Raw genomic sequence first — 23,570 nt, 5'->3', positions numbered from 1 at the left:
ATTTTTTGTTAAGAATTACAAAACACAATAATATTTAAACTTTATAAAACGAGAATTTTCATATTTTTCGATAGAAATCAGCTTATTCTAACGTATTCGGAATTATAATCCAAACTTTTATGTCTTTGGATATCATATTTTTTAAGTCAATATATAAATCCTGATAAATATAGCTTAAAACATTATGGTTGGATATGTTATGTAATCTTATTTCGGAAATATATTAAATAATTCAGATTTGACATATCTTTTCATTCATATATATATATATGATACTTGAAATTAAAAAGAATATACATAGATTCATTTGTATTCATCTAAACGAATTTCAATACAGCTTATTTTATTGGAATTTTTTCTCAAGGATGAAAAAAAAAATCCTTTTATAAGTAGCCTTTATCTAGTTTTGTGAGGCTCTTAATTGCGCACTTATTCTCTTTGCTTATCTCGAATTCCATATTGGACTCCCACTTTTTTCTAACCATTCTTATCATATATTGCCTTCAAATCCCTATTAAACGTACATAAAAAAAATTACAATATTTGATTTTAAAGGATATAACAGTTTATCAACAAAACAAATAAAATGTTATCAGAGATATATACTGTATCTCTAATGTAGATATGTATTGGATTCACAAGATTTCAATCGGATTTTATAGAGATATATACTATATATCTCGATAATATTATATTTATATATCTCTAATAGTGTGTAATCCATTTCAGGAATTTAGGAAATAGGTTTTCGAGATTTACACAAAACAATAATTTCTGGATTTTTTAGAACCTCAAAACTAAAAAAAAGAAAAGTCATGGTCGTCATTGATGGCAATCCTTGTAATTTCGTTGGAAAGAGAAGTCTCTTTTCACAGCCCCTGACCTCTTTATTATATACGTAACGTATCCCCCGTCTACCCTCTTTCCCCGTCCTTTGTGTGCGCGTTTCTTTGTTCTGTAATTTCCTTTTCCGTAGAGAGAGAGAGAGATTTAGAACTAGGAAAAAAAAAACAGAGAGGAAAATGGATCCGATCGAATCTTTGGACAACAATGGCGTCGAGACCGCCGCCGTTGTCTCTCACAGCGACCATGGATGGCAGAAGGTGGTGTACCCGAAACGCCAGCGGAAGCAGAAGCCGGCGGATCAGGCGGCGAATGCAGCCTCCGGCAAGCTCCTCACCAATGGATCCTTAGCTAATGGGGACAACGTCTTCCGTTCCCTCGAGCAGCAGGCTGAGGATCGCCGCCGCAGAATCCTCGCCGCGCAGGTGGCCGCAGATGCTGCCGATGGCTCTGCTCCGGTGAGATCCAAACGCCGATCCAACGGTTACGGCGATGATGACTATGATTACGATGGAAGCGACGCTGAGAACGCTTCTGGAAAGGAGAATCAGAAGGCGGAAGAAACAAAGAAGCCAAAGCCCAAGAAGGAGAAGAAGCCTAAAGTGACTTTGGCCGAAGCCGCCGCCAAGATTGACGCTGCCGATCTTGCAGCTTTCCTCGTAGAAGCCTCGGTATGTGCATGAACAGAAAATTCCGATTCGATCCGTTCGTTTTAGTGAAATTCTGATCTATTAAGACAAATTGAGACCATGGGTTGTCGTTGATTTTCCGTACAGGAATCGTATGCAGCTCAGCCGGAGATTCAATTGATGAGATTCGCAGATTACTTTGGGAGAGCGCTATCGGGAGTAACATCTTCCCAGTTCCCATGGGTGAAAATGTTCAAGGAGTCTCCCTTATCCAAGTTGGTTGATGTGAGCAATTCTTTCTTTTGCTCTGTCAGTTCTTAAATCTTAATAGTCTGTCCTCTCCATAGCTGGCCCATCCATCGTTCCAGTGATCTATTTGGTTCTCTTAGTTTGATATTCGGAGATTGAATTGTTCATTCTGGCTCTGTATTTTTACTTTGGATTTAATATGCTGGAAGTCATAGAAACGATGCAATTACATCATTGATGATGAATTTTCAGCACTATGTTTTGGGTTTTTGTGGTTTTGATTCCCTGTGATATTGATGGATGATTTCATGAGTTTCAGTTGATGCAATGTACACCTAGAAGTTCTTTCCCCAACTGATTTATCTAAAACCAAAATAGAAAGTCTCATGTTTTTTCAATTCTCTGACAAGTTCACATGAGATGATGAACTTTGATTGTGTTTTGTCTCGGCTAATTGTGCAGTTACTAAAGCACGCGCCTTTCCATGGTATAATTTGATTATTTTACTCTGTTTCTTTGACATAGCTTGTATATCTTCTTGGACAGATCCCGGTATCTCATATTCCCGTAGATGTCTACAAAACATCGGTCGACTGGATCAATCAGCGCCCTCTTGAAGCCCTTGGTTCATTTGTATTGTGGGCTTTTGACTGCATTCTTCCGGATTTGGCACCACAACAAGCTGCAACCAAGGGTGCTAAGAAGGCTGTACACCACAATCCTTCAAAATCTCAGGTAATAGAGTAGTTGATTATACCAATTAATTTGCTGTTGAACCTGGATCTGCTCAGGTTTATGTTTCTTCATCCTTATGAGAGTTTTTCGGATACTTTTCCAGACCTTACTCTCTGAACTTTGCGGGTATCGTGTGTTTTTTTATTGCTTCTCAATGTCAATATGAGCTTCATTGTTTCCTTTTTTATTATGCATAGGTTGCAATATTTGTGGCATTAGCGATGGTATTGCGCAGGAAACCTGATGCCTTGACTAATGTATTGCCAACACTGAGGGAGAATCCAAAGTATCAGGGGCAGGATAAGCTTCCAGTTATAGTTTGGATGATGGCTCAGGTGCCCGATAGAGTTGTTTATTGATGTAAATGAATATCAAGTTTACAATTTTTTGTGCTTCATATGATTCTGAATTTCTCGCTCTTGTAAAATATTTTGCACAGGCCTCCCAAGGTGATCTATCTGTAGGCTTGTACTCATGGGCACACAACTTGTTAACTGTAGTCAGTGGCAAGAGCTGCAATACCCAGTCCAGGGATCTAATTCTGCAGCTGGTTGAGAGGTGAGTGAAAATATTTCTGGTGATCTCCTCCTATATGTGATGATCATCTAATTGTATGCACATTGTATTTTCTTTCAGAATTCTCTCAAACCCGAAATCCCGGACCATACTAGTTAATGGTGCTGTTAGGAAGGGGGAGCGTCTGATTCCTCCTCCTTCATTTGAGATCCTGGTCCGACTGACATTCCCTACATCATCTACAAGACTGAAGGTAATGGTGCAATTTTTGAGACAGTACCTTGACTCTTGTGGGCTGATTTTTAATCACGAGCAAGGTGTGATACTCAGGCTACAGAGAGGTTTGAGGCTATATACCCCCAGCTGAAGGAGGTGGCTCTTGCTGGTGCACCCGGGAGCAAGGCCATGAAACAGGTCACACAGCAAATATTCACCTTTGCTCTGAAAGCAGCTGGGGAAGGTACTTCGATCAAGCCTTGTCTCTCAATTTTCCTGCTGCTTGCATGTCCTCTGAAGAAATGTGTGTTAAATCTGTTAATGTGCTGTGGAACAGGGAATGCCTCTTCTGAAATTTTCAGAGAGTGAGACGAACCGCAGAAGAAAAAATATACCCAAACGGTGGAGAATGACTTTTTTTGGTGGAAAGAGTAACCCTAAATTGTTTAACATTGCTGCAAACATTGGGTAAGATGCCACTCTTATCTTTTCCCAGTTATTTATCGTGCCACGGTTCAGTTGCTCAAGTTCGCTTATTAGTCTTTCTGTTTGTGCAAATCAATAGGACAATCTCTATCACGACAACTTGGAAGCTAGTGTTTCTATTCTCAGAAAGCTCGTTGATGAATGGAAGGAACATTCCCTCAAACTGACGCCGGCTGATACTTTAAACCAAACTATAAAGAACTTCAGGCAAAAGGTCTCGAACGAATACACTTTCCCTTTCCCTTCCCGCACCACCGCCTCATCCATTCACTGTGATTCCGTTCTGACTTTGTGATGTTTATAAACCATGGAACAGAATGAGAGAGCCCTTGCTGACGGAGGAGGAACTGACATGGCCCGCCAGACCCTCTACAAAGACGCCGACAAATGCTGCAAGGTGATATCGGGACGGCTCTCCCGTGGCAATGGGTGTCTCAAAGCCACGGCCTTTTTGGCTGTTGCTGCGGCAGTGGCAACCCAGAGGCTGCAGCCGAGCTGAAGAGCCTGGTCGAATCCTGGGACCTGAAGAAACTCACTGAGATGTGGAACTAAAGAGAGGGCAGGGGGAGGAGTAGAGGTAACTTGGGTTTCATGGGTTTGGGTTTATTAGAGAATACATACAGACAAGCCTTTTCCAGTTAGGTTTCATCTTTCATAATCGACAAGAGAGTACGGAGTTTCTTCTATCAGAGCTCACGAAAGTTGTAGAAGAAAGGATTAAGACTGTCAAATTTTTTTCTCAAGAGGATAATGGCGGTTTTTTTGAAGTATTTGTTTTTTTTTTGTTCTCGATGATGCCGGAGGGTAATAATGTCTACATCCGTTTGTTTTCTCATGGATTCTGGATAATAAGGGAGCTTATTTCAATTGTAGGAGTCTCGAGTTTTAAAATTGTTTTATATGATTTGTCCAAATCTAGAGATTGAGAAAAATGCGGATTATTTTAAGTTGAATTATATATAAAAACTCATCGAATAAGGGGCCAAATGGGTCCCTTATTCCAATCATTTTTTACTCTTTTTCTTTTTTCCTTTTTAATTATAATTTAGTTTAAGTACTTATCGTTTAATCATATTTGGTTATTTTAAAGTTTCATATGATACTTCAGTTTTGGTTGATAGATGACTAAACGGCGGTAGATGAACGGTGATACTTGTGGCTAGGGGTGGGCATAATATCCGAAAAAACCGAACCGATCCGTTATTCGATTCGTATCCGAACCGAAAATTCGGATATCCGGAATTCACGGATCGGATACGGATATTGGTTTTAAAGTATTTGTCGGATACGGATCGGGTAAGGGATATAAAATAGAATTAAATAGAATTATCCGATATATCCGATCCGATCCAGTTTTTTTAATGTATTAATAATATATGGATAATTTAGTAATTAACTTATATATGGGGGATAACTTTGTAAAAAATAAAAATATATTAGGGTTTATTTTGTTTCTTCGTTCTTTTCCTCTTCTTTTTGTCTGCCTCCCTCCTTCTCTCTCTGCCCACACCATTTTTATTCGCTCCAAACTCATCACCATTTCTACAGGTTCCAAGTTCACAACCACCACCCTCCTCTCCAAGCTCAACACCGTTTTTATTGGGTCCAAGCTCATCACCATTTTTGTTGGTTTCAGACATTTTCTGGTTATTACCAACTTGGTATCTTAGTTTTCGTTGGCGATTATCCTTAGATTCATTCTTTTTTTCACTTGTACATAAAAAATTTAATTTCGTTTTCGAGTTTTTACTTAAATTTGAATATAGTTTGTATTTGATAGATTATATATATTATTTGTTTTTATTTTTCTGTAATTTTATTTATCATTTTTGTTATTTTAACATTACATACGGATATTTGCAAATATCCGTAGTTTTTGCGGATATTTGAAATTACGAATATTCGAAACTACGGATCGGATACGAATAATAAAATTTGATATTTGTACGGATCGGATACGGATACGGATATCTAAAAAATCCCGGATATCCGATCCGTGCCCACCCCTACTTGTGGCTGTGGAGGTTACGTTTCCTAATAAATTATTCGAAACTATAATAGGTCACAACATTATTCTTATTACTTGTTTTAAAAAAATTATTTATCTTTTTTTTTTCCTTTATCACAATAAAATTCAGAATTTTGATAAACTTATGTCGTTTCCGTTATGGAAATGATTAAGAAAGTCAAAATGTGTCTAAATTTTAATGATTTTGGTTCTGATTTTATATATTGTTGTTTCTTTCAGCGTTCCTTGATTTTTATAATTTCTTCTGATTTTACAATGTATCCTTATTTATTAAAATAATTTAAGAAAACCTCATCATAATTTCATAGAGAAGCTTAATTTTTCTTCTTTCCCATCTCAGTTTATTTTATTTGGCAAAAGATATAAAGTGACAAGGGAAGATAGACAAAAGGGAAATTTGCTTCCCATTTCTATAACACGATTTCAATTCGTAGACCTACCAAAGAAATGTATTCCCTTTATTTTTACCACCACACTATAAAAGTAAATAAAATATAAGTTTTTTTTTTCCGAAAATTCATATTATATATATATATATATATATATCACATTTTTTTGTACCATGGGCGATATTTCCTGTTTAGAGTCTGAAAATCCATAACAAATACTAGATATACGTGCACAAGTGTGTTTATTAAAGCAGAAGAGGATTGTTGAATTTAATATAATAAAATATAAATTGCATAAATGTATTTATGATTACTAATTTAGGTATTACGAATGATAGTTTTGGTCGATATACAATTGAGATTTTTAACCTTTTAAAGATATATTGGATTCGAAGGAATTAGGAAAAAATAAAGATATTGGGCCCCATATTTCACGAAGAATGTGGGTAAAATGGATAGTTGATGGGCCCAGCCCATTTTGTCCCCTCACGCTAAAGACGGGAGAGGGGGCCAAACCGCCACGTGTCTTGGTCCTTATATTTCTTTTACTCATTTTAAAATAAATAAAATCCATTTAATATACATTTAATTGTCATGTTGTTTTATTATAAATTACGTTTTATGTTATGTGCGCTGGATCTTAAAAAACTATCTATTTGAAATATTAACATTTTCTAAAAATCTGATACATTAATTTTAAAATATAACTTAGGAACCTTTTAAATCTTTACAGTGTGTATGCGGCGCTAAGGAAAATTAAATTAAAATCAACAGTATGATTGCAGCACGAGCATTCTTTAGTCACCAAAATCATTAGCTTTCCGCTTACGAATTTTCAAAAAAGAAATGTTTTGAATGTTATTATGGTAAAAAAAAGTATATCACTGAATTGTTAATACTTCTTTTTAGGGTATTTTCTGCTTCTATAGAAAATAAAACAGATTAATGAAATAGTTTTTTTTAGGTATTTTCATATGTAAGCATGTGTTGCGTAATAGAAAATAACATATTGAAATAATAATGTGTTAATGTTATTAGATTGAATAAGGAATGAAAGTTAATAATATAGAGAATTGAGGGATGGATCTTTGATTGGACATTTTACATAATAATATTTAGAGACGGAGAATGAATATTCTTTGTCTCTGCCTCTGGTTGCCATGTCACTATAACTAAATACACCCCCTCCCTCTCCATTCTCTCATCTCTCTCTCTCTCTCTCTCTCTCTCTCTCTCTCTCTCTCTCTCGTATATCGCCGGAGCAGAAGCATTGTTGCAAATGGCGGCTAACAAGTTTGCCACTATCGTCCACCGGAAAACCAACAGGTTTTCTCTCCTTCTCCTCTACGCTTTCCTCGAATGGACTCTCATCTTCTTCGTCCTCCTCAATTCTCTTTTATCCTTCTTCATCCTTCAATTCTCCGATTTCTTCGGTCTCAAACGCCCATGTCTCCTTTGCTCCACCCTCTTCCACTCCTCCCCCATTTCTCCTGCTTACCCACATCTCTTCTGCCACGACCATTCTCTCCAGCTTTCCAGAATCCGCTTCTGTCCCATTCATCGGAAGTTCGCCGATTCCGGGGATTTCTGCGAGGACTGCTCGTCCTCTCCTGACTTCACCGATGAAATGATTGAGAGTTGTTCTTGTTGCGGCGCTAGCGTCGAGAACAGAGCTTCTAATCCCTGTCCCATGATCGATCTCGATTCGGGGATTTTAGGTTTAACTGATGATGGAATACCGATCGGGCAAGAATTCCCCATTGGAGTTGAGCAAATCCGATCTGATTCCGTTTGCGAAAAGGATAACGTAGAATCTGCGATTCCGAAGGAGCGAAGCTTTGCGAGAGAGGAAGTAACAGAGAAGAATCTTCCTTCCGAAAACAGTGATAATCAAACTGTTCCCCAAGCTTCCGGTGAAAAAGAAGAAGTTAACCATGGTGGCGATGATAATGACGCAGAGGAGGAATTCTCGTGTTTCATTTCCAGTTTCGACTGCAACGAGGAACCTACTTCAGAAAAGGAAGAAGAAAACCACGCAGATTCGCATATGGAGGCCGAAAGGAGCTTTGTAGAACTGTCGATGGATAAACCAGACGAAGACGCGCAGAAACACATCGAGTTCTACATCGACGGCCATGACTGTCATTTGATTCCGGTCGAATTCTTCAGACCCGGCGAAGAAGTTGGAGAAATTTCGGAAAGAAACGGCGATGTTATTCTGGATTTTGGTGATTTAGCGGCGGAGAAGGGGAGATTCTCTGAGGAGATTGTTGAAGGTGAGGTTCCTTTATTAATCGAATTTTCGGAAGCATTTTGTTCTGAGTTGACATTAATGCAGGTTCTTCAGCTGATGATTTACTGGAAATGGAGGAGGAAGAAGCTGATGCAGAGGTTTCCATAGGCACTGAAATTCCTGATCACTACCAAATCGATTATGCTCCCTCCCACGAATTCACTCCTGAGGATGACGATCATGGTAACCCTTTTTTTTTATCAGCATCTGTTGGGTTTACATTGTACCAAAAACAAAGCATGTTCTTTTGGAATCAGCATATTCGAGATACCAATTTAGCTTTGAGGGTCACTCTTTATCTTCTGAAAATTCGCAAGTCGTTTCTATGTCTTGAATCCATGCCGAAACGTGCTCGTTTAGTGTAGTGTGGGCTTACTTGGTATAAATGTCCTATATTCAGAGCAAGAGGAAGAAACGTTGGAGTTCAGGACAGTGAAGCTCGAAGCCAAAAGGCCTCTCATGATGGGATCGGGAAACCAAGACTCTCTGGACAGCGAGATCGAGTCTCCCGACCCATTCCTCACTATCGAGAAGCTGCAGTCGGTGTTAAGGGAAGAGAGAAAGGCCCTCAATGCCTTATATGCTGAGCTCGAGGAAGAGAGAAACGCTTCTGCAGTCGCTGCGAATGAAACGATGGCCATGATAAATAGGTTGCAGGAAGAAAAGGCGGCAATGCAGATGGAGGCATTGCAATACCAGAGGATGATGGAGGAACAATCGGAGTACGATCAAGATGCGCTTTTGCTCATGAACGAGCTTCTGGTTAAACGAGAGAAGGAGAAAGCAGAGCTTGAGAAGGAGATTGAGTTGTACAGAAAGAGAGTGGAGGAGTATGAATCAAAGGAGAAGATGGGGATGTCGAGGAGGAGAGCTTCATCTGACGATTCATTTAAAAATGGCGATTTAGATGAGGACAGAGGATTACAACTTGGGAAAGACAGAAACTTTGACGATTCAGATGACACATATGGAGGGATTGAGATGAAGAGCACCCCAGCTGACGCCGTGCTTTGTCTTGAGGAATGTTTTGCTGATCTAGATAGAGAGAGGCTTTCGATTCTCGGGCAACTGAAAGTTCTAGAAGAGAAACTCTCTACTCTGAACGAGGAAGAGGATGAACCCGAAGAGATTTTCGAGGATGTTAAGACATTTTACAAAGGCTATGTCCGAGAAATCGGGCACTTCCACACCAAGGAAATAAATGAGAAGCATAATATCATCAAGTCAAAGAAGTTACTCCCGCTGTTTGACGCGGCAGATGCAGAGATGGAAAACGGGTTATCGTCGACAGGGAATCCCCATGAAAACGGGGTTGATGGGTCAGAGAATGGCGGGATTTCCATTGAAGAGGAAATCGACGAGCTGTATGACAGATTAGAAGCTCTAGAGGCAGACAGAGAGTTCATGAGGCATTGTGTCGGGTCGCTGAGAAAAGGGGACAAAGGGGTTTATCTCCTCCAACAAATTCTGCAGAATCTCCGTGATCTGAGGAACGTGGAGCTTCAAGTTCAAAACTATGGAGACATGGCTCTATGTATGAGCTCTAGCTAGCAATAGCATGAACAGGGGAATATGACAGCTGGTAAATGCCGTTTCTTTCTTCTTTCCTTGCAAATCAAACAAATTGAAAACTAACAGCCTCCAGTCTCTGTGATTGGGAAGAGGTTTAGATCGAAATCTAAATGATACTATCATGAGGATGAAAAGAGTGTTAAACTCAAGGAATATGGGTGACATGTTCGAGTTTCAGTTAACTTCCCGTCCGTTGCATGGCAGATCTTTGTTGCTTGAGAGACAAGAAACAATCTCCAGCCGCAGAGTATTCTCAGGAGGAAGTCGCTTTGAAGCTTAATGATCTTTGTCTCCTTTCCCTTCTGATTTTTTTTTTCCCAGAGCTAAAAGTTTTTATTTTTATGTATTGAAAAAAAAAAGGATGGAGGGGGGGTTGGTGTGAGAATCATTTCACCTTTGTTTCTTTTTTGGGGTGAAATGATGAGAGAGAGAAAAGTGGGAGTGACAAAAGCATCGTTTATATATATATATATATATATATGGTTGGGATCGTCATAGATTTTGTACCAAAAAAAAAAAATTAGAGACTTGGAAAGCGGAAGGAAGGTTTGGGTGTCTTCGGCTTTGTAGAATATTGTCCTGTAAATATCAAACTTCCTACAATTTTTTATTCTCGTTTTTTTTAAAATGAAACTCTTAATTCATTGAGAATATAACTTATAATATAATTAAAAAATATATTAGATAGTATAATTTATTAAAAATGCTTGATTTCTAATGTCAATACTTACCTTGGAAAAAAAATTCTTTTTTATAAAAATCGAAAAAATTAAATCATCATTGTTATTATCATCAATATATCATTATATTCATCATTTTTTTTTTCAACCATCGTCATATGCCATTATGAAAACTAATATTGCTAGATTTATTGTAGTGGAGTGAATCTGAATAGAAAATATAGTTTATTTAGTTTATTTTTAATAAAATTATTAAAAAATATTCTGCTATTGTTTTAAGGAAGTTATGATACTGTCTATTCAATGATTAGCCAACCCATAAACAAATTAGACAGCTAAGCTCGTATATTCCATCCTCGACCGACGCATATAATGTGTATATGTCTATATCTGTATATACAATAAAGCATCAACAGCTCAAAACCCTTCAATTAGTAGGTGAAGATGAAAAGCATATAGTGTACTTTACTTAATAAACTTTTTTTGGTTAAAATACTTTTCTTTATAATACACCTAAATAGCATATATATATATATATAAACATTGCTTCCAAAAATAAATTGTTTTTTTTTTAAAGACGGGCTGGATGATTCGAGTTGACCCCGTCACTTCGATTGGGCCCATCAAACAACAAAACCCGGCCCGTTTAGATGTGACGTTGACACGTAGGCGTCAGTGTTGAGCTGTCCACGTCAAGAGAAACGTCATTTGTGATCATATCATGCACGGACACGTCAGCAAATATGATACGAACCATTTTAAAATCTTTGGTTGAAAATTTAACATTTGTCACTTGAAAAGAACCCCGCGACGTGGGAATACCTCCTACACTTTACCTGGTTACGTTAGTGGTTATAAGTTATAACTATTTCATGAATCGTATCAATGTGTTTATTATTCAATTCTATGATTTTATAATATAGAATGTCTCACTGATTTTAATGGCGAGTACGTACGCGTGAACTGATGAATTCAAGCACTCACTGTTTCTAAATAAATAACGTTTCAGTGAATATATTTTGTCATTAAATAGATATGATTTTAGATTTTTAAAATTATTTTTTAATTATAATTTTATCTTTAATTAAAATATTTAAATTTTAAGGAGAGAATATGATTTAATAAGGATATATATATATATATATATAAATGATTTTTTCATATTTCTTTAATATTTTTTTAAAAAAATTTAAAACGTTATTTATTCATAAATAAAATGAGTGTATTAAATTGAAAAAAATATTTTTTATATTTAAAAATTTATCAGACTTTTAGTCCGATTATATTTTATAGAAAATCAAAAAATCTATATGAATGTCTCTCTAAGACTCTAATTCGGATTGAAAAATAGCTTTACTCCCTCGTTTATCGTCTCACTTTAGATAAATTGGAAAAAAACGTTGGTTGATATAGGATAAGGTTCGATTTGATGGAAAAGAAGAAAGAGAGAGATGCCACAACCTAAACATATGTTTGAATATTTCAAGAGTATTGCATATTTGAAAGGGGACAAATATAGTATTTTTGAAAGCGAGTGTAGAAAATATTGGAGAGGAAGGGAGGTTGACCCAAGGGGACAAGGTCAAGAACACGGGTTCCCCCTTTCCGCGTTTCCCAATGTCAATGTCTCGCTTTCCGACAGATTTCACGTCCCCATTGAGTATCCAATAGCAGTGTTAAGTAGGTTCATAACCTAACTGGACCATATATCTCAAGATTGTATTTAGATAATTTAATTATTTGTATTTGAATATATATATATATATATATCTTTAATCAAATGCGATTTCAGAACTGCAGTATTTTTATCATCGTATTTATTCTGAATTCTCAAACTATATCGTTTATGACAAAATTAGTCAAAATTGATTTTTTTTCTTTGTTTGTGAAATCTCCAACTCAGTTGAAAAATAATAAATTCTCTCTACACGAAATTGTGAGTTCGATTTCTTTTGAGATTTGAATTTTTTTTGGTAAATTTCGGTCAAGTTGATGATAAAATACATGGCCGTTCTAGTGGATATTATGCACGGTTTACATATTCCGTGTTTGTCGACTACTACGCAAGGATCGATGAATTTACTATCGTAGATGTTGTTCGACCCCATAGTCGAACAGGTATACGATCTGAAAGACTGTGCGAGTGGTTATTACTGTTAAATATATATATATATATATACGATTAATCTAAACTCAAAATCAACTAAAAATGATGGTTATCTAATCATTTTCCATTCTACACGACTAATTTTGACATCCAAATTGGATTTTTTTTTATAAAAAAATAATTTTAACTAGTACTCTATTAGAGGTTTATAAAAAAAACATTGGCTGGCTATGTTGCAAAACAACACAAATATACCATGAAGAAAAGAAAAACATCCTATAATTAATTACTTGGAGAAAAAGAAATTATGATCAAATAAAATGCGGAAAGGGGGTGTTTGTTTATACGTAACTTGACTTTGATCATTCCTGGTCGCTTCTTTTTTCACACGAGGGTCCATCTCATCCTCTCCCCAGATTTTTCCATCGTTATTTTTCTCTTTTTTTTTTTGAGGAAAGAATTGCAAACACGCCTTTTTCTTCATAGATTTAGATGCGTGACTCGATCAACTCGAATCCAACGCTGACCCTCTTCTCAATTTGATATTTTGTTCCTGGGTTTCCATTTTTTTTTCTCTCTCTCTTCCACTTTTTTTTGGCCGATTTCCCAGGGGTTATTGCCCGCAATTCCAAGCAGGCCACTGATCGAGCCTCTTGCTGTCGTCCGGAGCTTGATTAGACTGTTAATCTCTCTCTTGCTTGCTTCAATTTTGTTTGGGTTTTCGTTTAATTTTTAGGCCTCGTTATCTATTGCCGATTTCCATGGGAGCTTCGCCAAGGATTCTATTAAGGGTATGACCAAGTCCATGAATTTCATCCAAGGTCTGATTAAACCCTTCAAGCGCGGCTCTAACAGAGGTATAAAAGCTGAATCCTTTTTTCTGCTTTAAGCAAAATCTTGGGGTTTTAAGTTTGTTCTTGACGGTTTTCCGTGATCGTGTTGATGGTAGAAGGTGTCGGGGAAGATGATATCGAGCGAATAGCCGCTCTGGAGCAGAAGGTATTTCCGTTTCAGGTCTTAGTCTCGGCTACGAAGGATTTCCATCCGAAGCACAAACTCGGTGAGGGTGGATTCGGACCCGTCTACAAGGTGATTCTGTCCTAAACCCTTTTCGTTGAATAATCAGAGGAAGAGATTTCCTGTTTCTGCAATTGTTTTTCTTTCAGGTGGAAGAACTCTCTTGGTTGATGCTGTGGTTGGTTGTTTTCTTTATATTTGGAAAAAAAAATTCTCCCTGCATCTGTATTTTCTCGTGTGAACATGATATTGCAAAAGTCCATATTACATTTGCATGGTGTTGGCTTGGCTGATGAGTGGGAATTGTGTGGATAACAGGGAAGGTTATCGGATGGGAGAGAAATAGCAGTGAAGAAGCTATCTCAGGCGTCAAGACAGGGGAAGAACGAGTTTGTGAACGAGGCAAAGCTACTTGCTAAAGTTCAGCATAGGAATGTGGTCAATCTTTTGGGGTATTGCACTCATGGAGATGATAAGCTCCTGGTGTACGAGTACGTCTCCAACGAGAGCCTCGACAAGGTTCTTTTCAGTAAGTGTTCCATTCTTTGATTTGGCAAAAGATGACCCTTTGCTGGTTGGGCTTTAGGATTGAGATTGGATTCTTGCACAAAATCAATCCGTTTGCTTGAATCTTGATTCCTCTGCAATTAGGAGAGAAGACCAAGCTTCTTCTTCTCAAACTCTCTCTCTAACTCCTCCATTGCGTCTTCCTCTAGCTTTCTTATTCGCCGTTCAGATCAAACCACCTTTCTCATTTGGTTTTTTAACTGATATTTTTATTGTGGGTGAGGCCGGGGACCTAACCTGTTTCCCCTTTTCCTTTTTACATTTCCTGAAAGAAACCATTAGATAGAGCCAAATTCAATCAGTGGTGGGGTTGACCTCTTTTTTTTTTTTTGTACTTAAACCGTAAGCCAAATCCGTATTGTTATCTGTTGTATTTTCATGGGAACTTTCGTTTGAGCCTCCGTACAAAGCCGTGTGGACCAGTGCTGCTTTCATTTGATCTTTTCTTTGTCCATTCTGCCGGTTTCTTGTTTGAGCTTCTTAACTCCGTGACTGGGACAGCTACCAAACAATTTGACTTGACTTCTCCATGGGGCTCCTAGTCCAAAATGTTATTTGAGCACATTCAACACTCTTGACAAAATCTTTGGGTTAATTTCGTATAATAATCATAATGATCTGGTTTCGGTAGGAAATTTGTGAAGGGAATAATCAGTTTGACAAAGGGTGTGGATTCAAATTTCAATGCAGAATCGAACAGAAGGGCGGAGCTAGACTGGAAGCAGAGGGTAGAGATAATAAGTGGGATAGCAAGAGGACTGCTTTACCTCCACGAAGACGCGCCCAACTGTATAATCCATAGAGACATAAAAGCCGGCAATATCCTTCTTGACGATAAATGGGTTCCAAAGATTGCTGATTTCGGGATGGCCCGTCTCTTCCCCGAAGACCAAACTCACGTCAACACTCGTGTGGCCGGCACCAAGTAAGTAATCTCTCTCTCTCTTCGTATCAAATCACCCGTTCTTGGGTGTTGAATGAATGAATGAAAATGTTATAAAGGGATTATTATTTTATGTGAAACGGAAACAACAGTGGTTATATGGCGCCAGAGTATGTCATGCATGGGGTGCTATCGGTAAAGGCAGACGTTTTCAGCTTTGGGGTTGTGGTCTTAGAGCTCATCAGTGGACAGAAGAACTCCAGTTTTAGTTTGAGGCACCCTGATCAGACTTTACTCGAGTGGGTAAGTCCCATAACTCAGACTATATCTTGTGTCAGGTACTTAACCAAACATCACCCAGATCAGGTCTTGTAAGAGATTGTCTTTAATCACTACCACCTGGCTTGTTGGCAGGCGTATAGGCTGTACAAGAAAGGACGGAGCATGGAGATGGTGGATCCTGTAATGGCGGAAACGGCCGATCCAGAACAAGTCAAACTCTGCGCACAGATCGGATTGCTCTGCGTGCAGGGTGATCCTCAGCAGAGGCCATCCATGCGACGGATTGCTCTTCTCCTCTCCCGGAAACCCGGCCATCTGGAAGAAGAACCGGCTCGGCCCGGCGTCCCTGGTTCTCGATACCGCCGTCGGTCCCATGCCGGAACTTCCTCCGCCGGAACGACGTCAACGGCCCGGTCAAGTACGGATTCTTTCGGATCGAATCTGAAAACCGACGGGGGTGGAAACGGGAGAAGCAGTCCGACCGCTTCTGCTACTCCGACTTGGTCGCCGGAGACTCGAACCACTGCCTCTGACTCCCGTGGGAAACGGCGTTTGTGGAGTTACTGAAGTATTACATCCGGTTATTTGTAGTTTTGTAAATAGCATATATAGCCCGATTGATTATTTGTTATTTTTCCTCTTTTTTTCCTTTCATTTCATTAAATTTTTGGGTTTTTTTATTCATATAATAGTAGGGGCTAGCTCTGTATCTAAAGTCTCGTGGATCTCATTTCGAGAAAATAAAAAGAAGAAGAATTTCGATTCAATTAAAACTTTATCATATTAAACCCTAAATTCCGAATTCAAGAACCGAACCGAACATAAAATAGTTTTTGGGGTTTAAAAAAAAACAGTGTTAAATAAGCATGAGTTAGGAGAGAGAGTAGGATTGTTACTTGGGGTAGTTGCGGAGGGGAAGGTCTGAAATTAGGGATTTGTCTGAAAGCTGGCCGCTTTCGGCTAATCCAAGAACACTGTGTTTGTCCCTTCCCCTTCGCCTGCCCTTCCTCACACGACGATCTGAGCGTCTGAAATGTCGTTCCTTTTCCCTCTCTGAGAGATTTTTGTCCGACAGAAGACAGATGACGAACTAACGATCTAGCTTGGCTTCTCCTAGGAAAAAAAGGGGCAAAATCAAGGAGGGTTTCTCTCCGAGAGAGCGGCATGGAAGGAGCGGATGTCGAGCTAGAGAGAAGAGGCAAGTTCCTGAGCAGCTTGATACAGAAGAAGAAGGCCAAGGAGCAGCAGGAGCATAGCGATCGGCCCAGTGTCCGAGTCAGGGCTTCGGACATGCCTCTCGCTCTCCAGAACAGGGCCTTCAGGTCCGCCCGTGACCATTTGGACGCCATGGCCGGAAAGCTCGACAGCAAACGCCTCGCTCTCGCCCTCAAAAAGGTACATCGCTTAAAAGTCCTGTCATTTATCGTTTCTCTTGACGTATGAAACTGTGGGTGTCCGAATGGAATTGGGATATGTCGGAAGTGTTTCTTGAGTGGGCTGTTCCATGTATTACCGCCATTGATGTTAGCTTTATTATACGACAAGTATTGAGTTTGGATGTTCTTCTGGTTGCCTAATAAGATATTTTCAGAAGGCCCCATATTTCCTTTGGTTTTCGTTCAGTTAAATCCTATTCATTTCATTTTCCTTGTTCTTTAAGCTTTGGCCTTTTTCGTTGTCGGCTTTTGTTGACAACTTCAGGATGAGCTCTATGTTGATAAATCTTGAGTTTTGGGTGTTCTATTTGCGTTAATATATCATTTTGACAATTAGGCTGACGGCCCCCCTGTTTGTTTTCGGTTTTTATTCAGTTTACGGTTTGATCTATTGTCTGCTTTCTTCTAGAGCTGACATGATCTTAGTTAGGTTATTAGACAGAGCGTGTACTGATGTGTTCCATTTTACAAGTTTCATCAAATTCTGTTCGAGTTTGATGTTGGTAATCTCTGCACGGCTATATTACAAGTTCGCGCTCTCGGGATTTTGTGATTGGCGTTGGAGTTGTCTATAGTGTTTGAGTTGCTGAAAATTTCTTCTGATAATTGCCATTTGCTCTTCTTCAAGTTCCTATTGTTCTCATTACAGCTTTGAAGGGTTATAATGTATCCGATCTCTTTGTTTATTACGCTGTCTTCTTGTCTGTCTGCCATGGGAGCGAAACTTGCTTATTGAATTCCATCATCTGTCTCTCGTCTACGAAAATACGATTGCAGCTGAAGCTACTGTTCTTGCATCGGGTGATTAAGCCTTGAATGGCTCTATTCATCAAACACCTCTAACAGCTGCCTCTACATTGCAGGAATTCGATTCTGAATATGGGCCGGCATGGCATTGCATCGTCGGGACCAACTTTGGTTCATACGTCACTCATTCAACAGGAGGATTCTTGTACTTTCAGATTGGAAAGGTTTACGTCCTTCTCTTCAAGACCAGGGTGGAGCCCTTAGACCGCCGGTGATACGCCATCTGAATCCAGACAACTGCAATATATCCATATAGCACCGAGATCTCTCTCCCTCCAGAGCAAAGAACAGAAAAGAGGGGAGATGCAGCTAAGAAAAGGGTTGTGTTCTTTGTGTGTAAAGGCCGCATCTTTTACTGTATTTGTTGCTGTGGTCGCCTTCTTCTCCTTCTGATGATGATGATGATGATGGGAGACAGGCAGTAAGACATTTGTAGTTTGTGTCGGTTCTATAAAGATTGGCCTTTTTTGTGTGTGTTTTGTAGTAGCTGGCTGTATGTATGAAGGAGTTACGGGTTATCTTGGAGCAACATTTGTTTTTCCTTCCAAAGTTTATTCCATCCTCTCACCTATTCTCTTCACCTTTCATATATATATATATATATATATACATATATATTGATCGACATACAATATCTAAAAAGCATCTTATTGTATATAAAATGATTCGATCGAAAACTTGAGCAAATATAATAGAGATCTAAATGCCTTGTTCATGTCTTGTCCTTCTCTATCCTGCTTTGCAAAAAAAAAAAAACTAATTTAGAAAGAAAAAAAAAAGATAGAAAAAAAAAAATGGGTGTGTGACAAAATACCAATGCCGCAGAGAAGAGATACTAATCGTGGAGGTCACAATGGTGGTCGCATGATGATCCCTTCGATTTTGGTTTTCCTAGTGGTGACAGCGACAAATATAAATAATAAATATGAAAAAAAAAATGTACATTTTGAAAATCGATTTTTTGGCAGAGATTGCAATTTTTATTTTTTGCAGATTCTTTATAAAAAAAAAAAAAAGGTACCTTGTAGTTTTCGACACTGTTTCCCAGTGAAAGAGAGGAAGACAACAAGCAATATGATTAAGATAACGATGCCTATTATAATCCCAATCGTTTTCTGGTCTCCTTTATGCTCCTGCTTCTTCTCTGACCCCAAACACACGCACACACAAAATTAATGCTAATTATCCAACATAATTAAGGATTAATTAGCGGAAGATTAATTTGTTTGACAAAAAAAATAAACTAAAAGGCAGACCGGAGTGGGAGGGGACGCCACCGGAGGAGTAGTAGCGGACGTAGCATTTGGACAAGTAGACGTCGGCCCACGTGGACAATGGGCAGTCCGATACGAGCCGAGCGACGGCTTCCTCCACGCAGTCCTGGCAGTCGCTCGGGCTCAGGTCCCCTACGCACTGGGCCATGGCCTGCGCTTCCCCTGCGGTCACACCCACGCGCCTGTACGGACCACCCGTGGACCCCACGTAGCTCATCGCGTTGTCCCTCCTGGTCAACGCTTCCCGGTCGTCCGGGCCAATCGGTTCTCCGCATTTCTTTAGGACGAGCGTCTTCTCCTCCACTCCCACGAACGAAACGTTGTCGTATCGGACCAGGCAGCCCTCCAGCTGAACCACGCCGCCGCATGCGTCCGGACAGATGGCGCCGATCCGCTCGACGGCGCGCGAGACGCACGCGGAGCATGTCCCCGCGTCCAGGTCTCCCCTGCACTGGCAGAGTCCGCACACTCCGTGGGCCGTGAAGTTGGCGTAGCGGCTGAGTCCGGCCGAGCCGGCGAGGGAAGAGAGGAGAGAGGTGAGGTTGGAGCCATAGGCGGATTCAATGGAGAATTTCAGCTGAGAGCAGCCGCCATAGACGAAAGCATCTGAGCCGGCGGAGGAGGACGGCTCCGCCATGATAGCTGCAGAGATTATCAAAGACAGAATTGTTGTCTTTGTCTTCCACATGTCAACTTCTTTATTGATCACTTAATTTTTTTTTTTAGAGACAGAATTATTTGTCTGAAGGCTAAGAAGAAGGGAGAGGAGCCGAGACTTTTTTTTTTTTTTTTAATTTTTGGTACGTTGTAGACTTGCAAAGGGTCAGCTATTTTATAATATGAGCAAATTAAGAAGGCATGCTTGATTTTGTTTTTGGAATTAGTTGCAATATGTTAATTATTACGGAATATTTAATCCTAAAGTTGATAATTTGTATGTATTTAATCACATGCATGAATCATCAGGTTACGAAATCAATGGCATTAAAGGAAAAATTGTGAATGCAGTTTGCAATATAGTCAGATGTTTGTAAGCTCTAGTGGAAATAAATTACATATACAACTGGACAGGTCTATAAAACAAGATATAAAATTGGTTATAAAAAGCAATAATGATTCTATCATGAATATTACTAACGAACCACTGAAAGAGAGGTCTCGTAACGTTAAGTTTTTTTAATATTTTGTTTAGATAACAACAAACAATTTGTAATGGCTTACATAATTTTGATAGTTGTGGTCAAAGCGATCTGAGTCCATGAAATTGTATTGAAAGGGCATCAAGGCCAAATAAATATTATCTTATAAAAGTTTATTATAAATAAATATTAATAAGGGGAATTTTATAAATCACTAATGATATATATATATATATATATATATATATATATATATATATATTGGTCCGATGAGATATATCATCCTCATACGAGTGAGTGATGTTTATGGCAGTAGAGCCAGATTAAGTATAGTAGAATGTTAATTACAATTAAATAACAAAAAATAATTAGGAAGAGTTATTGCGAATCAACATAGATATGGTCATCATGTGTGTGTGTGTGTGTATTAACTTTGCATTATAACGTAATAATACACATTTCATAAATAAAAAAAACGTAATAATACACGGCAACCGACCTACCAACAAGAATATACACTCTCTATGACCCCTCCCTCAAAGTCTTCATATTTTTTTTAAAAAAAATGTCTCCTTTACAATTCCAATTTTAATAATTCTTTTTTAAGTGAACATATACATAGTACTAGAAAATGACAACATATATATATTATTATATTTGGGGAGAAAGCTGAAGGCAACTTCATGAACTTTTATTAGAATTTTCCTGATTTGACTTGCATCAATTCGTTGGTTCGTTTCTTGAAAATGATAATAAGCATCATAAAATACCTTATTACATATACTCCGAATCGTTTTCTTGAATCTTGACTCACCTAATCCGATGGACCCACACTCATTTCGTTAATCCCAAGAGGGAAAAAAACAATTCATACAAGTTGATTTGATATATCGTTTCTTGAAAAATAATCCATCTCAAAGGGATACGAAATCACAACACAAGTCTATATATAGAAATTCATTTTCTAAAAATGTATAAAAATAATCACAATGCTTGTCATGGAATACAATATTATATTAGTTGTGGATTACGCCATATCAAATTTTTTCCACAACTAATAATAATCACGAGTAACGAATGGAATAAACAAATACCCACAAATGTAACGGATTATATATGCCTCCCAAAAAAATTTATAAAAAAAAAAGGGATGACGTAGCCTCGATCATTATTATCCATTTCAGTCATAAAAAAAAACTTGACCAGTTTGAACAACTTATACACAAACTTTCACATATACGACAGAAAATCAATAATCGACCATTATCCACTTTAGTCATAAGAGAGATTCAGAGGAAATGGGTATATATATATATATATATATATCATATATACATAATCAGGGGAAAGAAAGAACCCTCGGGTTTATTATTACGGCACCTGTTTTGGGCGGGCGGAAGAGTGATATATATTCTCAGACAAAGCATGATACATTAAGTAGGAATAAGGACGTATCGTCCTAAGCCGACAGCATCCAATGGGTTTATATACAATGCCGCGTTCATAATACAAACTGCTGACCTGGTTCACATGACACAACATTTCACCACTAATCCCTTCTGCTCCGTCCTTGCTTCCTCGTTACCTGGGAAAAAAAATATACCCCTTTATTCGTTCTAATGTTCATCCATCAATGTGTGATGATTATGTTAGCTAAAGCTGCAGAGAAAAAAAAAATCGAAGGAAAATCGGAAAGATCACCATCGGGGGGTTGAGCTAGCTTCCGGTTCTGTGGTGACATCATTTCTTTCTTCAGATGAACCAGTATATCTTCCATGGTGTATTCTTGCCGCCAGTTAGTGAGCATGGGGAAGAGATTAGGTTCAACCTGATTTAACAATGAGGCCAATCTTCTAATTAAGTTAACCATGTTTCAGCCAAACAAGACAAGAGCATTAGAACTAATATCACTGCAACTTGCCACTCCAGTTTCCGGGTTTACACAAGCCATGTTTATCCTCGTCTGGAACCTCACATCCGGTGGACTTTCCGGGTAATCCTTCCCACAGAACAGCTTCAGCTGGAATATTTTCCCTTCGTAGGCAGTCTGTCATCCATATTAGAAAAAAACATCAATCCTTTTACAAGACAAAAACACCGAAACTAATGTTTACTTATTTCTTGGCCCTCTTACTACAAGGGTCTGAGAAAGTGCCAAGTTTTTGGTAAATGCAGCTTACAGTGTTATATATGAATAGGGTGAGCTATATCTAATGACTTGACCATATAACCTCATGAAGTCTTAGATCTAACTAATGCCAATTTCACATCGCCATGGAATTTGTCAGAATTGGGCTTCAGACACAACAGCCGCGAGCATAAGCCTTCTTATTCAGACGACTCAACGGTCACTAGAAGCTATCAAGTTATCTTTTCCGGCGTTAAACTTACATACAGTCTTTGACCAAGCTACAGAGATGGAGATACGTACATTGGGAGGGCCGATGATGGTTCCAGTCCAAGATTGCATGTAGATATCGTCGGCGTCGTCCATTCCATAGCTAACTGTCCCGTCTCCGATTCCTTTCTCACCTCTTTCGAGTTCTTCCAACAATCTGAAGCTCCTGGGAACTGAAAAAAAAAAAATTGTTCAGATTTTAGCCATTGAACTCACAAAATTATAACATTCTCCCCCAATCATTTCCAGATCACAAGCCCAGCAGGAGTAATTGGAAAAATCGACAGATTCTATACATAATCTAACCAAGGGAAATTTCCGAATCAAATGATCGGTCACATGAGGGGGAAAATATCGAGTCAGAATAAACCCTAGATTGCGAAACAACAGGATCGGAGAAGACAATAGCGAGGCCAAACAAAAGAATCTGAAAAGATATGGATCGAACATACCAACGACCTTCGCCTCCACCGAAGCCATAGCCGGATCCTAGTCAGATTTAGGACAGAAAATCCAGGGTTTGGCAAGAGAAGACAACAAAAGGATAGGAAGAAATCGGGGGAAGAGAGAGAGAGAGTGGTTAGGTGCGTTTAATCTCAGAGTAATGACTCTGCACCCCTTCTTTCCTCACGACACGACGTTTCCATATGAAAATTGTATCCATTAATTCTTTTTTTTTTTCTTAACTGGAAAAAAAAGAGAAGAAAATATAACAACCTAATGCAATTACAAGCCGCGAAAAATCGTCGCTCCAACCGGCAAACCAAACCACCATGAAACCGGTTTATTCATGAAATGAAATTCAGACACATCATTCTTAATTCAGACCCATAATCACTTGACAGGAACAACTCTCCTTTGGATCTTTTTCACAATCACAAAACAGTGGCCTTTGACAATAATAATAAGATCTAAACTACTGCAAATCCGACAGAAGTCCTCTACCTATACGTATAGAGTCATTCAGGGTTCATCCCTAACTGTAACAACACAACACTTCACAGTTCACAGTGCCTCTTTCCC

At 38.7% G+C, this 23,570-nt stretch overlaps 6 protein-coding genes and 1 pseudogene across 10 annotated transcripts in view; 4 read left to right on the top strand and 3 right to left on the bottom strand.

Annotated features, from left to right (window-relative positions):
* Positions 1–920: 920 nt before the first annotated feature.
* LOC104824713 lies at positions 921–4,549 on the top strand (annotated as a pseudogene).
* Positions 4,550–7,287: 2,738 nt separating this feature from the next.
* Positions 7,288–10,567, top strand: LOC104809139 (myosin-binding protein 2-like). Its single transcript, XM_010535035.2, has 4 exons — positions 7,288–8,368; positions 8,431–8,568; positions 8,786–9,967; positions 10,162–10,567. Exons 1-3 carry the CDS (start codon positions 7,372–7,374, stop codon positions 9,934–9,936), a joined length of 2,286 nt encoding a protein of 761 aa, XP_010533337.1. The 5' UTR covers positions 7,288–7,371; the 3' UTR covers positions 9,937–9,967; positions 10,162–10,567.
* Positions 10,568–13,138: 2,571 nt separating this feature from the next.
* Positions 13,139–16,260, top strand: LOC104809122 (putative receptor-like protein kinase At4g00960). 2 transcript variants are annotated; one of them, XM_010535018.2, is made up of 6 exons: positions 13,139–13,601; positions 13,694–13,833; positions 14,080–14,290; positions 15,019–15,253; positions 15,364–15,514; positions 15,626–16,260. In XM_010535018.2, the coding sequence occupies exons 1-6, from the start codon at positions 13,538–13,540 to the stop codon at positions 16,058–16,060; spliced, it is 1,236 nt and encodes a 411-aa protein (XP_010533320.1). In that variant the 5' UTR covers positions 13,139–13,537; the 3' UTR covers positions 16,061–16,260. The 2 variants fall into 2 exon arrangements, with proteins under 2 accessions (XP_010533320.1, XP_010533324.1); XM_010535022.2 differs by having other exon boundaries at positions 13,140–13,601; positions 13,697–13,833.
* A 144-nt stretch (positions 16,261–16,404) lies between these two features.
* LOC104809129 (dynein light chain 1, cytoplasmic-like) lies at positions 16,405–18,290 on the top strand. The gene is made up of 2 exons (XM_010535029.2): positions 16,405–16,888; positions 17,793–18,290. Exons 1-2 carry the CDS (start codon positions 16,658–16,660, stop codon positions 17,949–17,951), a joined length of 390 nt encoding a protein of 129 aa, XP_010533331.1. The 5' UTR covers positions 16,405–16,657; the 3' UTR covers positions 17,952–18,290.
* Positions 18,291–18,370: 80 nt separating this feature from the next.
* LOC104809108 (cysteine-rich repeat secretory protein 12-like) lies at positions 18,371–19,825 on the bottom strand. 2 transcript variants are annotated; one of them, XM_010535013.1, is made up of 4 exons: positions 18,993–19,825; positions 18,758–18,880; positions 18,551–18,627; positions 18,371–18,473 (listed from the first exon to the last, which is right to left on the bottom strand). In XM_010535013.1, the coding sequence occupies exons 1-3, from the start codon at positions 19,696–19,698 to the stop codon at positions 18,572–18,574; spliced, it is 885 nt and encodes a 294-aa protein (XP_010533315.1). In that variant the 5' UTR covers positions 19,699–19,825; the 3' UTR covers positions 18,371–18,473; positions 18,551–18,571. The 2 variants fall into 2 exon arrangements, with proteins under 2 accessions (XP_010533315.1, XP_010533308.1); XM_010535006.1 differs by having other exon boundaries at positions 18,371–18,470.
* A 1,668-nt stretch (positions 19,826–21,493) lies between these two features.
* On the bottom strand, positions 21,494–23,145 carry LOC104809097 (ubiquitin-conjugating enzyme E2 variant 1A-like). 2 transcript variants are annotated; one of them, XM_010534995.2, is made up of 5 exons: positions 23,000–23,145; positions 22,581–22,720; positions 22,071–22,196; positions 21,851–21,977; positions 21,494–21,734 (listed from the first exon to the last, which is right to left on the bottom strand). In XM_010534995.2, exons 1-5 carry the CDS (start codon positions 23,025–23,027, stop codon positions 21,676–21,678), a joined length of 480 nt encoding a protein of 159 aa, XP_010533297.1. In that variant the 5' UTR covers positions 23,028–23,145; the 3' UTR covers positions 21,494–21,675. The 2 variants fall into 2 exon arrangements, with proteins under 2 accessions (XP_010533297.1, XP_019058367.1); XM_019202822.1 differs by lacking the exon at positions 23,000–23,145 and adding an exon at positions 22,854–22,927.
* Positions 23,146–23,307: 162 nt separating this feature from the next.
* The window catches only part of LOC104809065 (transcription elongation regulator 1), a 5,098-nt gene continuing 4,835 nt past the window's right edge, over positions 23,308–23,570 (bottom strand). For both annotated transcript variants that reach the window (XM_010534960.1, XM_010534974.1), the window contains one exon: positions 23,308–23,561. In XM_010534960.1, the coding sequence (XP_010533262.1) occupies positions 23,553–23,561 (9 nt within the window). In that variant the 3' untranslated portion in view covers positions 23,308–23,552. The remainder of the gene's footprint in view (positions 23,562–23,570) is intronic.

Source organism: Tarenaya hassleriana, unplaced genomic scaffold, assembly GCF_000463585.1.
Source record: "Tarenaya hassleriana unplaced genomic scaffold, ASM46358v1 Cleome1, whole genome shotgun sequence".
NCBI classification, from domain to species: Eukaryota; Viridiplantae; Streptophyta; class Magnoliopsida; order Brassicales; family Cleomaceae; genus Tarenaya; species Tarenaya hassleriana.
Note: the sequence above shows the minus strand (reverse complement) of the source record. Positions and strands in the feature narration are given on the sequence as shown.

Bases quoted from the DNA above. Each gene is read 5' to 3' on its own strand.
- LOC104809122 (XM_010535018.2), top strand. From the start codon at position 13,538: ATGACCAAGTCCATGAATTTCATCCAAGGTCTGATTAAACCCTTCAAG. The intron at 13,834-14,079 runs GTGATTCTGTCC...TGTGGATAACAG, and splicing joins GATTCGGACCCGTCTACAAG to GGAAGGTTATCGGATGGGAG. The intron at 15,254-15,363 runs GTAAGTAATCTC...CGGAAACAACAG, and splicing joins ACTCGTGTGGCCGGCACCAA to TGGTTATATGGCGCCAGAGT.
- LOC104809108 (XM_010535013.1), bottom strand. From the start codon at position 19,698: ATGTGGAAGACAAAGACAACAATTCTGTCTTTGATAATCTCTGCAGCT. The intron at 18,881-18,992 runs GTCTGCCTTTTA...GTTTGGGGTCAG, and splicing joins TGGCGTCCCCTCCCACTCCG to AGAAGAAGCAGGAGCATAAA. The intron at 18,628-18,757 runs GTACCTTTTTTT...TGTCACCACTAG, and splicing joins ACAGTGTCGAAAACTACAAG to GAAAACCAAAATCGAAGGGA.
- LOC104809139 (XM_010535035.2), top strand. From the start codon at position 7,372: ATGGCGGCTAACAAGTTTGCCACTATCGTCCACCGGAAAACCAACAGG. The intron at 8,369-8,430 runs GTGAGGTTCCTT...ACATTAATGCAG, and splicing joins CTCTGAGGAGATTGTTGAAG to GTTCTTCAGCTGATGATTTA. The intron at 8,569-8,785 runs GTAACCCTTTTT...TCCTATATTCAG, and splicing joins TCCTGAGGATGACGATCATG to AGCAAGAGGAAGAAACGTTG.
- LOC104809097 (XM_010534995.2), bottom strand. From the start codon at position 23,027: ATGGCTTCGGTGGAGGCGAAGGTCGTTG. The intron at 22,721-22,999 runs GTATGTTCGATC...TTTTTTTTTCAG, and splicing joins GGTGGAGGCGAAGGTCGTTG to TTCCCAGGAGCTTCAGATTG. The intron at 22,197-22,580 runs GTACGTATCTCC...TATGGATGACAG, and splicing joins CCATCATCGGCCCTCCCAAT to ACTGCCTACGAAGGGAAAAT.
- LOC104809129 (XM_010535029.2), top strand. From the start codon at position 16,658: ATGGAAGGAGCGGATGTCGAGCTAGAGAGAAGAGGCAAGTTCCTGAGC. The intron at 16,889-17,792 runs GTACATCGCTTA...TCTACATTGCAG, and splicing joins TCGCTCTCGCCCTCAAAAAG to GAATTCGATTCTGAATATGG.